The following is a 12,128-nucleotide window of genomic DNA, read 5'->3' on the forward strand; positions in this document are numbered from 1 at the left end:
TGAACATATCAACAGACTCTCCACCTCCTGTGTCAGCAGGCCACTCGAGACTGGCGTGTCCTTTCATAGTGTGAGACGATATGCATCCAAGTACCAGCTTCAGCGTGGAACAGACACCACAATGATGCTTTTGGCAACCTACTTGCTTGCTACGGAGCAGCTAAAAACCTGTCTTATCTGACTGTTCAAGAAATCAAGAGGGACCTCACTGCTCTTTGCAGGAGATGTGACCCTGCTGCCAGCTCCATTCACTCCTGTGGCCCCACCATGATGCCTGGGAGGAGGGATCCTCCTTTATTGATCAGCACTTTGTAGCAGAGGGCTGTGAGTATTCCCTTGGACTATGAGCTGCGACCCACGTTTCTCACTGTAGTCTTCTTGTCCACCCCTCCCAGGCTACGACTGCATGTGACAGTTCAGTGGTGGTGCAGAAACAGGCAGAGGAGGTCAGCCCTTCCCCACCTGCCTGCAGTGGTCTGGCCGACGGGGACCCACTGGGTGGTGAAGCAGGGCTGGTGAGGATATCAGGGATTAGATTTGCAGCATGCTTACCCCAGCCCAGTCCTCAGCACGTGACAGTGTTATTGCCATATGTGTGATCCTGCTTTCAAGTCTCTGAGTCCAATGGAAGATTTCAGAAAGATGGCTCAGACTCACAAAGCTGCCCAGGGGCTTCTGATGCCCAGGGGCAGGGCATTGCCCTTTCCCTCGCCCTGTGATACCGCTAGAAATATCAATGCTCCTCCAGTCTAGAGAGCTGTTAGCTCCATAGCTACATGTGATTGTCTGCAAACAAAGACAGGCTTAATTCCTGGCCACAGAGAAGAGCTGGTCCAGAAAGACCATCAAAGTCTACAGGAATTATCCTTTTAGCAGCGAGCTATAAATAAGACACTAAGCAGTCTTTCCTATACACACTGCATCCTAAAAGTGCCATTTATAAGCAAATAATAATCTCACTTGAAATCAGTAGGATTATTCAAGTGTACCAAAACAAGGTCATTTGAGAAGAATTAAGCCTAATTAAGGTACAAAATGATGAAGGCAATTTACGAATAACCAAGGCGGAAGGGGACGTGCTGTTCTGGTGGGCGATGTTTGCTTTATGGTCCTGTTATACTCTGAGGCAAGAGATGGATTCTCTTCTGAGGAAGAGCTTTAAACAAGGGAAAGAGACAACAATTTAAGTGGGAATGTGGGACTGGGAAAAGGAAACAGCAAGAATATACCTATATGGCACATATAGTGTGTTTTTCTGTGTCCCATTGTCATTTGTGAGCCTGTCTCCTCTGGGAGGCTACATTTTGTATGATCCGCTGTTTACCCTATATGAGAGCGGGAAGGTTGGCATGTGGCAGAAGACACAGTTCAGCCATTGAACTTGGCCAGCCATAAGAAAGAAAGGGACTGCCAGGGATCTAAATTTAGCTCACAGTTGGGATCCTCATTTTCAGGAAGTGCTCATCCCTCTGAAAAGTATGCCCAACATAATGTACCTCAAATTAAGCGTGAAAAGCATGAATTATCTTTTGAAAATCTAGGCCTTACTATCAGAAACTTAAAAAAAAAACTGCTGAAAAAAATGTTTTCTTAACACTAGGCAAATTCATGACAGTCACCCACACTGTGTAATCAGAAAGTAAAATACATCTAAGTAATGTAAGAATGTTTCAGAATAACACAATATTGCCCAGATGTCTTCAGGCTCTACTGGGATTTTATTAGGTTCCCTGAAATAAGGAGAGAAGCTTTCCAGGAAACTGAACTAGCAGGTCTCAGCACCAAGCTTCACATCTCTCCAAGCTGATGCTCAGTTGCCAGCTTCTGTCTTGCTTCTTCGTACATTGGAGAAGTGATGGCAATAAGCTCCTTTTCCAACATTTCCATTTGAGCCGTAATGTCTGACACAGTATTTTTCACAGCATTCAGCTGAAGCTTCAATTTGTTGTAATCTTCTTGGAAGGATCTGTTCACATCATAGGGAATATGACAGCCTTGCATCTCCCCAGGGAGATGGTTCACTTTCAGGAAGATGTGGAGGAGTTCATATAAGTCCTGGAGGGCCTGGAGGATTTCATACTCGCCCTGCATGCTTAGGGCAGACTTGATCTTATTCTGGGTTGGAGTGGTGCTCTTCTTTTTAGCTCCGTGTTCCTGCTGGGGGGCTGAGCCAGGGTTACCTTCTTCCACAGCGGTGATGGCATCAGTGTCCTTCTGAAGATCTGAGCTGGCATCTTTGCTCTGTTCGTGGACTGTGATGGCTTTTTGGTCTTTCCAGATGATGGGGACTGTTTTATTCTCCTGATGGAAATCCTCTAAGACTCTATTCTTTTCTTGGATTGCCTGGAGAGCTTTGTTGCCTGGGCTGACCTGAAAGCCTATGTTCCTCTCCTGGAAGAATGGGAATGGCTTATTTTCCTTCTGGAGGCTTTGCTGAATGGCATCAGTGTAAATAACCTGGACAGGTTTGTTCTGTGACTGGAGACATTGTAGAGCCTTTTTTTCTTCCCAGAGCATCCTGTTTTCAATCCGGAGGACTTGGTTTTCCTCCCAGAGCGCTCTATTCTCCTCCCAGATGCTCCACTCATTCTGTGCCTTCTTGCTTAAGAGTTTCTGGTGGGAAGCAAAGGATGGCTGGCAGTAGATCTCATTCACCCTTTTACCATCAATAAAGACAAGCATCTCATCCCTCAGTTTTATCTGTGGGGCGGCGATATAGCCTATCTCGGGCTCTGTACACTGCATGCTCTGGTTCGTCAGATCAAAAGCAGACATGGCCTTTCTTTAGTAAATTGAGGAGGACTGTGTGAAAAGACGTCTTCCAGGACCATCCACTGGCAAGGAGTAGGTGACACAGCAGGGCTGGAGAAGCTTGATCAGGACTGAAAGAACAGAGAACACAAATGCACAGAATTACTCCCACAATTCAAGGTCAGAATTAAAGTCCATTGGGTGACAGGAACAAGCAAATAAGTCAGTTCCCACAGTCAACCGAGTTGCCCCTTTGACTCTGGAAGGTAAGGAATACACCAGAAACATAGTTTATAGAAGCTGAGAAGGTTGGCATTGGTACATAAAGCAGCTCTATGGCAGCACCACAAGTTTTGGTATCAAAACTCAGACTTGCCTTTTATCTTTCCACCTCATTTTTACAGACATGTAAGGGGGTAAGATACTCATCTTGCATCTCAGAATAGCCCATTCCCAACTGAGTGACAGGCAAATGAATTAAAAACTGTTATGGGGCTGAAACAAACTTTTCAAAAGAGAACATTTTTAAAGGATCACAGTGAAAAACTGACCTCAGGAGCAGCTTTTTGTTGTTGATGCTCAGTAGTGTTTGTTAACAGGATGCCACAAAAATGTGGTGGCAGTTGTGCTTTTTGATCTTAAAATCCACAGAACTGTGAACCTGAAGAGGACTGAATGATACAATATGCACAAATAATTAAAACTCCAAACCCTGCGACATCGAGACCAGGAGAGCTTTGTTGCTCTTTGCACGTTTTTCTGACAAGTTCCCATCACCATGGTCCAAAAACCATCACAATCCATAGGTAATTCTCCATCTTTCCTTCTCATTTCTCCCCAGTCACTCTTTTCTTTATATCCTTTGATAGCTCCATTATTTTTCTTGCTTTCTAGCCTTGCAATAGTGATTGCTCATCTCTTTCTTACAGTCCATCTGCCTCTTTTTCACATCACCAGAAAACCCATCTCTTTACAATCCATACTGCTGGGCTGTACCGCCAATGTTTCTCATTTCAGTCACAGAAATCTCAGACTTATCTATCTGCTCAACACTCTTCCCTCCCTCCCTTTACCCAAAACGTTGCTGCTTAAATCACCTTCTAGTCATAAGTAAACCTGGGCAAACGAAGGATTTCAGTCTTTTTGCATTAAAAAACCTCACCAAAAAATGTCGTTTGTGCCAAAGAAATTCTTATTTTCTGCAGTATTTACCAACACTAAATTTGCATAATTTTCAAGATTAAGTAATTTGAACTGAGGTTGGACTATTTTTTATAACCAAATTGTCGGAATTCTTAGGGTTTCTGTGCAGTGTTTCAAACAGCACAGATGTGCTTTTTTCTAGTTTTTTTTTTTAAAAAAAGAGGTTGACTGTCAAATTTCACCCAGGTCTACCCCTCTCCCCCCCCTGAAGTTCCCCAGCTGCCCTCCTGTCCCTTGGGAAACCCAATTCTGCCTTTCCATCAGTGAGAAAAGTTTTACCTTCATGAATTTTGCCCCCATGTCTCTGCCGCGAGCATTAGGCACGGGGTGACAACCACACACAAGCTTGTCATGCCCTCCAGCTCTGCCATCATATTGTGCACCCCCTGTCCTATTTTTGCCCTCTCCTTTCTAAAACCTGCTGGGGCCCCCTTTCCCTGCCATCTCCACCAGGCAACACTCCATCTCTGGGCTCCTCCAGGTTACTTCTGAGAGCCAACATCCATAGGTGCTTCCTTCACCCCCTTCCCAAGCTTGTCCAAAAGCTCAGAGAATTATTGGGTGCATTTAAAATCCAAAATCCCTTAATGCAGGAGCGGGCAATTGTAATATGGGTCTGTTTGCAGTAACACTTGATTTTATTGCAATAGGGTCTCCGTCTGACTTTCGGGGTTATCTTCCACATCACCAGCTGGTTTATCTCACATCAAACTTGTGTTTTTATAACATCCTTCCTCTGCTAAAAGGGATTACCCCCAAAACTCCCAGTTTTGGACATTTTTGCTTCCACTTATGCCATGTTCTGAGCCATATATCGCTCCCTCCCTTGCATCCTCTCCCCCTCAGCCTTTCCGACCTGTCCCATTCCCTCAGGGTGCCCAGTCCTGTTATTTCCACCAACAGCCCCAAGGTGAGGAGGTAAATCAGCTACAGGGGGAACGGACCCCTAAGTATCCAGAGGAGAAGCAGAAAACATCCAGCACCATAAGCTCAGATCCAGCTGCCACTGCGTATCATGGGCAAGCAGCTAGAGTTGTTAAAGTCACTTGTATTTGAAGTGTTTAGGTGGCATGTTTTCAGGATAAACAGAAATGTATAATATATACAGCATTGAAGGACATTATCTTGGGGACACTTAAACTTGACAGCAGCTCTGTCAGCTCTTTTGCACTGCAGGGGAGACCGACCCAGCTTCAGAGAGATGCTTCAGGTTCTCCCACCTCCCGTATTATTTTCCCCCCATCTCTGAACTAAATAATCCCAGGAAATGCTGGGCAGTTGGGGTGGGCGGGCAGGGCAGCCGGCTGGGGGGAAGCCAAACGAAATGGAGCCAGGCTGGGTAATTTGGCAGCGCTAAATTACGCCCTGGCATGTGCTCACCTGCTCGCTGGGGCTGGTGGTCTTCCCTCTCCCTGCACCCCTGCCAAGTGGCCCCGTCTGCGGTCCTGCTGCTGCCGGGGTATCCGGGGGCAGCGGGGGTGCGCAGTGGGGGACAGAGGGGACCCACTGTGATGCGAGCGCTGGGGGGACCCCGCCCCAGAGCCAGCCCCCCCCCCCACCCGGGGGCTGGGAGCTCCTGTGCACCCTCCTCGCACAACTCGTTTCTGTGCTTCTTCCCTGCTGGACTCCAAGGATTGTCTTTGATTTTTCCCAGCATTGCGCTTTTGGGTTCTTTCTCATGGAAATGATCTTTCTCGTAGCTCAGCTCTCATGCCCTTTCCTGATCCCAGACTTCCCGATCTGCCTTTGATGCTCATAACTGAGAGCAGTTTGGGTGGATTCTTTCTCCATCGCACCCTCTTAAAACAAATTTTGTTTTTATTCTGAGTCTTCAAATTATGTTTGTTGCTGAACTGATATTGGTATATTCAAAAATCACTTCCTTCTATGCGCTATGAGACCTGAAGTTATTTTCCAAGGACAACATGGGTTTGGAGTTTTTCTTTGACTCTAGGTTTAAGAGCAGACTGTCGCTGAATCCTATTAAGAAGAAAACAGAATATGCAAGGCATTCATGCATTGTAAGTTTAGATATTATTTGTCGCAGCTATTTCCACTTCCACGTCCTTAAATTTCTAATGATCTCATTCTCTCTCTTATTTGCTACATCTTTCAGATGTGGAAATTTTTTTCTAATCAGGGTTCTTGAATAATAAATACAGCAGTTAATTTCTTTTCCAGTGAAAATTACCAACTTGACATCAGCCTCAAGGTGACATTGCTTTAGGAAGTTCGAGGTACAGTTCATCTTTGGTGTTATACAAAGATGATAAACTCAGGTATAAAATTCTTCTCTGTAATTTCTCCCTTGCTTATGTTTAATCTTAGACAACAAAAAACATCACAGGTTACTATGGCAACTCCCCAGGGAGCATTCTCCTTTATTCAAGCTCCAGGATCGTGCACAGGAAAGCAGGAAAATGTCCTCAAAAGAGAAAGGAAAAGATTTTATCATGGGGTGCTTGTGCTTGGCCTGCCATCAGATGGGAATTTAAGGGTGCTACCCAATTGCAGCCAGTTTTCAGGAGAGGTGACTGAAATGGTCGATCTGAACTTCTGAAGAACTGAGACTGTGGACCACTGAAACAGACCTTTGATGAACTTTTTAAGGTCTAAGAGCCGACTGGAAACTGAGTTGACAGAGACAAGTGCAGCATAGGACTGATCAGCAGACAAAGCCTGCTTAACCCAGAGCTGTTGAGAACTAAGTTAACAGTGTACCTTCACCTTTTCTTATGCAATATTTTCCTTAAAGTTGGATAAAGTTCTTCTGGCAAGTCATTTATTTGCTGAAAATTATGACTTCAAATACCAATATATCTGGATCAAATTTAGTGAATATCATCAGATGTGTGTATATGTACTTCAGAATTGGAAATGCTGCAACAGCTCACTGCAGAATTTTTTATAGCAGCTACACTGATTTCTGAGCTGGACTCTCAAAAGGACTGAGATGTCATTCACAAGATTACAAAGGCAGAAATAATGCTGAGTGTGTTCCCCTCCCTGCCAAGAGACAAGTAACCCCTGCTCTGTAAGAAGGGTTTGAACTAACTTCCCAGCTGAGTGCTTTGTCCACAGCTTCAGACTACTCAGTTTCTCCAGCTGTTTCACTATACAAAGAATTAAATATTAATTGGAACCAAAGCCATATTCCCCGTCCTACCTGCACACCTTACACTAGGCTGTTCAGCTGATCCTGCTGTCCTTCTCAGAGGTCATCTGGTTCTGAAGAAGATCCAGTGGGAGAGAGTGGATGATCCCAGACACACTCATATAATATTCTCCAGTTTGGAAACTCAGCTCCATGCTGGGCTGCAAGAGGTCACCATCCAGCGATGGTTTGGAAGCTGGCGGGGGAGAGCAAGATCTGAACTGCTGCCATGAAGATCTTGCAGGAAGGACCCTGGAGATCCCATCCCAGCCTCCTTCCCATTGGGAATAGGGGCATGTACCTACAGTAAAGTTCAGCCCTGTCCTTCCTTTGCTTTTGGGTTTAAGAAGACCTGTTAAAGTGCCTGCAATCAAAATAACCTGGGGTTTATTTTAGTAAAAGCATAATGTTTCTTTGAATTTGGAGCATCTTCTCTCTTTTTCTCTTTTTATAAGTGTGTTATATTCCCAAATCTTTATTTGATAAAACCAAAGGCATCCACTGCCACTTTCTACCACCCCAAACACATGTGGGCTTCTGAAATGCCAGCCTCTGTTCATGTCAGCACAGGCTGGTCTCCACTGATCTCCAGGGCATTAAGCTTGGATGCAAATCCCACTGAGTCACCAAAAAGATTCGTGCATATTTGAGTGATCTTGAATCATCTCCTGACCTCAATAGCTGGAAACGGAGTAAAAATTATGTTTTCTGTTTTTGAAGCAGTGAAGTGTCTGGAGGGAGAGGTGGTGGTATCTCAGCATCATATTCTGCCCAGGAAGAGATGAGTGCACTTGGTCAGCAGCGTGAAAATCAGTAATGAAAACATCCAGAGCAGGTTTTTTTCAGACAGATAAATTGCTTGAGGGACACACCTATGTCACTATCTATTCAGACTAATTTTCCTTCGAGGGACAGCATCACAGTGCTGCTGCCAGTGTGCCTCAGTGTAACCCTCACATGTGCAATGCTGCGCAAAACACCAAACTCTGCATACTCATGTTGACAGTGTCCAGGATGGTTGGGTCAGCTGGGAGCTGGAACGAGAGGTGGAAATATCTACTTCTATACCTTGCCTCTAGTCCTAATTTCATATAGACATCAGTCAACTTATCTGTTTCCATACCCCCATTTCCTCAGGTTCTCAGTGAGCTTGGGATGCTGACTTTCTGACACAAGCTGTCAAGAGAAATTAATTCTTACTTGTAAAGTGCTTTGAACATGAAGAGCGCTACAGTAAAGAAGCCCTATGCAACACTCTTATTTATCCCCACAGTTGTAATACACACAGTGTTTACAAGCTGAAGCAAAACATTTGACTTTTGCTAGTAAGTGACATCTTACAGACATGTCAGGCTTTGTGTTGTTCCACCTTAGATCTCATTCCCACATTGCTTTCATTCTACTTCAGCTATGAATATTTTAAAAAACATATCAAAACCATGTGCAGTCTCTTGGTCAACTCTAAGCCATTGCCTGTCAATGCTATTCTTTTGTGTTGTGTCTCTGTGATACACTGCTTGTGAGCCTTGCCAACAAAATACTCACAGCCCAATTACCATAGAACTCTCCTACTTCTGTTTGACCAAACTTTACAGAGCAGTCTGTCTTGCTGAAAAAAAACATGAGTTGCTTACTGTTGAGTGAGTACTAGCAGTGATAATCATAGGTGCACTTGTTTTTGTTGTGAGGGCAGAGGCACGCTTACCAAGGGCAACGGAGGGGCAGAGCTGACATTGCACCCAAAGCAGCTCTTTGGCCTTCCCCTCCACCAGGACAAGTCAGATGGGTATGGCCACCTCAATGTGCCATGTGTGACTGTGGGGTATCCCATGTGGACTCCAGGGGCCACTCCAAGAGGCAGGCCTGCCACCAGGCTGTGCCAAACCTGCTGGCCCTGATCTCTGATACCCACAAAGCCCAAACAGCAGTAGGCACCAGACTTGAGCCCTTGGTGGCTCATCAGCCAAGTGATGCTCCAGCCCTCATTACTGCACTGATTAGGTCTCTGCTGACTGCAGGAGAGCTTAAATGCTTCACTATCCTGCAGGCACATGCAGACATCTCAAAGTAGGTGTCTACAGTTTGGAGGTGAATCCTCCCTGGCCCACAGCGTTGACAGACATGGCATGCCACCTCCTAGAGACGTAGCTGTCTCTCCCTGCACTGGCTTCAGGGAGTCTGCAGTGGTTAACCTCCTCGATTAGGTGGTTAAAGCAGAATCTCACACCCTAGCAGAGCATTCCAGTTCAGCTTGGCTTGCACGTGCACCCTGCAAGGGAAGGTGCTGCTGAGCCAATGACTGTTGCATGGCCTGGGACGCCTAAATGGGGTCAGCTTGGCAGGACTGAAAGACTTGTGTTAAAAATAAGCACCCTTTTCACAGGGGTTACAAAAAGCCATGTGCAAAATCCCCCTCCCTCATGGGCATCAAGCAAGAGACTGCAAAAGGTGTGGGGACAGGGGGAACACTAAGGAACATCCCATTTCATGTACAAGGGCAGGAGTTGAGAGTCTCAATGAGTAGATCAGACCACGAAAGCACAAACTTGAGCTGTGATGTCCTGCGAATGGGTGCGAGGTTTGGGAGTCAAGGGTGTTTCATCTCATTTTGAACGCAGCAGTTCTTCCACGTGACAAGAAGTCTCACTGGGTGAGAGGAAAAGTCGGTGGCTCCATTCCTGATTGACAGGGAGAAAATTGAGGGTTCAGGCTTATTAAACAATCTCTAATAGTGATTTATGGGGTCCTGTACATTTTAATCTAACAAAAAAAAAAAAAAACCAACATCTAATTAGCTAAGTGTGTAATCCTGTATATTAATTGTCTATTAGCCACGTCTTAATTGTAATGGAATGCTTATCAAATAACATGTGATGGCCACGTAGCACCAATTTAAGTCATTATCAGACTGGCTCCTGCTTTAATAAGGATCTGTTTAACTGAAAACTAACCATTTCATTTTATTTTAAAAGCTGTAAAGAAGAAGATGTTAAGGTCTTAAAAAATTAGTACGCCATTAAGATTTACTGGATGGTATACTATAAACAATGCTACATGAAGAATCATGAAAGCAATGTAAAAAATCCATTCAGGGGTTAACCCAGATGATTAAATGGCAGAGCATGGTGGAAACCTACCAGGGAAGAAAGATATCTCTCATTTAGATATACTGGCAAGCTCAGGTATTTGCTGTCTCTCGACTGGTTGACTTTACAGCCTTAATGTTCAATTGACACGTGTTTGTGCATGTGCATTTTCTGACATTTTTAAAGAGAGGAACCAAGAAAAATTGATTATATACAACCGCATTGATCTCCACACATGTCACTGGCAGGACCGGTAACATCTCCACAATTTGAATTAAACAGGGTGTATTTGCAATAGCAATAATAACAAGTTATTATTTTATACACAAAGCCATGCTATAGAGAGACACGTATGCCGCAAGGAGATAGCTGTGCTGTCAACGGGTTTCACAGGTATGTGTTGACTACCAAGGAACCTGGAGACCCCAAAACACTAGGTTTGGACCTGTGGGATGGACAGGGTTTCCTAGTAGCTCTTCACCACAGCCCAGCTCCATCAGCTACTCTGCACCTCTTCTTCTTTGTCTTCCCCGGTCACTGCTGCTCCTGGTTTCTTTCTTTTATTCCTATAGCTCACAAAACAGTGATGCATCCTAGAGATTCCATTTCCAAAAAGGATGAGTATGTAGGTTCCCGATCTACTTCCTATGATTTCAGCCTTTTCCCTCCGTGCCTCGTTAACTGCTCTTAACTCCATGTCCTACCCCTTGCTGCTTCATACTTTTGGCCTGTCTCTCTAAAATTGCATACACCAATACCCATGTTTCATCCTTCAAGAAATTATGAAATAGCTTACTTGGAGTTGCACCCATGCCCTAATGGGCAAACAGTGCTGCATACAACTCTCTCGGTCTTTACAGGCATGCAAGATTTGTTCTCCCATTTTGTTATCATTAGGTCTGTGGGGACAGACTTCTAACAGGGCACAGGACCCAACTGGTACTCTTATTAAAAATCAAGCTTTCAGAAACCCTCTCTACCTGGTAGGTTTCTCTAATAGTAGCTTTGTCACCTGAGTTTTGCAAAGAGCTCCACACCCAGCTCCAAGGATTGTCCTTCCACAGCATTTTTGCCTGCTAAAATTGCACTCAGGCTTTGACTGGAGCTAATGGGCTTGTGCAAAACAAGTATCTTATTAAAAATATAAAGAGCTTGAAGGGTGTCTGAAGCCTATTGCTGGACAGTATAGGTTTGCCAAACTAGGTATGCAAAAAGCACAGGAAAAAAAAAGGAAAATAAGCCTATGACAAAACTTCAAATGTGGAGCAGTGCTGAAACGAGACCATTTCAAGCCCTGTGGAGCCACTGGTTTACCTTTTCTAGCATGTGTCATGCTTTGATGGGCCATGGCACGTTTTGCTTAGAGGAACACAATTTTAACACCTATTCATCTCAGGGTGTAAATTGCTGCCAGAGTACTTCTTTAATGGTATGCCAGAGGAAGAGAGGTTTCAGTGATAAAAGAAGAGAATAAACAGTTACTATTGTTAAGCACACCTAGGAACAGTTAAACGGGAAATTGTAGAAATGTTATGCAACCCCTAGGAATGATTTTATGCCAGGGAAACAACCCCTTTTACCCATTTCCCTCAACTTTTAATGTCCAAAGTCTATCCTGGGGTGATTGAAGGTTACAAAAGTTACCTGATTTTATAAGACTACCTGCAAACATCTGTGCAGATTTGGGGTCACTGTCTGTCCAAGTGCCCCGTGGTGGCATTCGAAAAATAACTGGAAGCAGAACACACATCCACCCAGAGAAATGCAATGAGAAAGAAATAGGTTAAACTGTCTTCATATGTGTCTGGAGGATATCATTAACATTAATGTAGTCATAAGGCAGCACCTGCTGGCTCAACGCAGCAAATCTTTGCCTGCTACCAATTAACTCTTCAAAAATAATAGAGAACAGTTTTCGCCCTTCTCGCCCCAAG

The 12,128-nt window shown here is 44.5% G+C and overlaps 1 protein-coding gene across 1 annotated transcript; it reads right to left on the reverse strand.

Annotated features, from left to right (window-relative positions):
• Nucleotides 1-1,788: 1,788 nt before the first annotated feature.
• On the reverse strand, nucleotides 1,789-2,775 carry CBY2 (chibby family member 2; the record flags this gene model as incomplete). Its single annotated transcript, XM_082304517.1, has 1 exon — nucleotides 1,789-2,775. One exon carries the CDS (start codon nucleotides 2,773-2,775, stop codon nucleotides 1,789-1,791), a length of 987 nt encoding a protein of 328 aa, XP_082160643.1.
• Nucleotides 2,776-12,128: the final 9,353 nt, after the last annotated feature.

Source organism: Platalea leucorodia, assembly GCF_965183815.1.
Source record: "Platalea leucorodia genome assembly, chromosome: 2".
NCBI lineage: Eukaryota > Metazoa > Chordata > Aves > Pelecaniformes > Threskiornithidae > Platalea > Platalea leucorodia.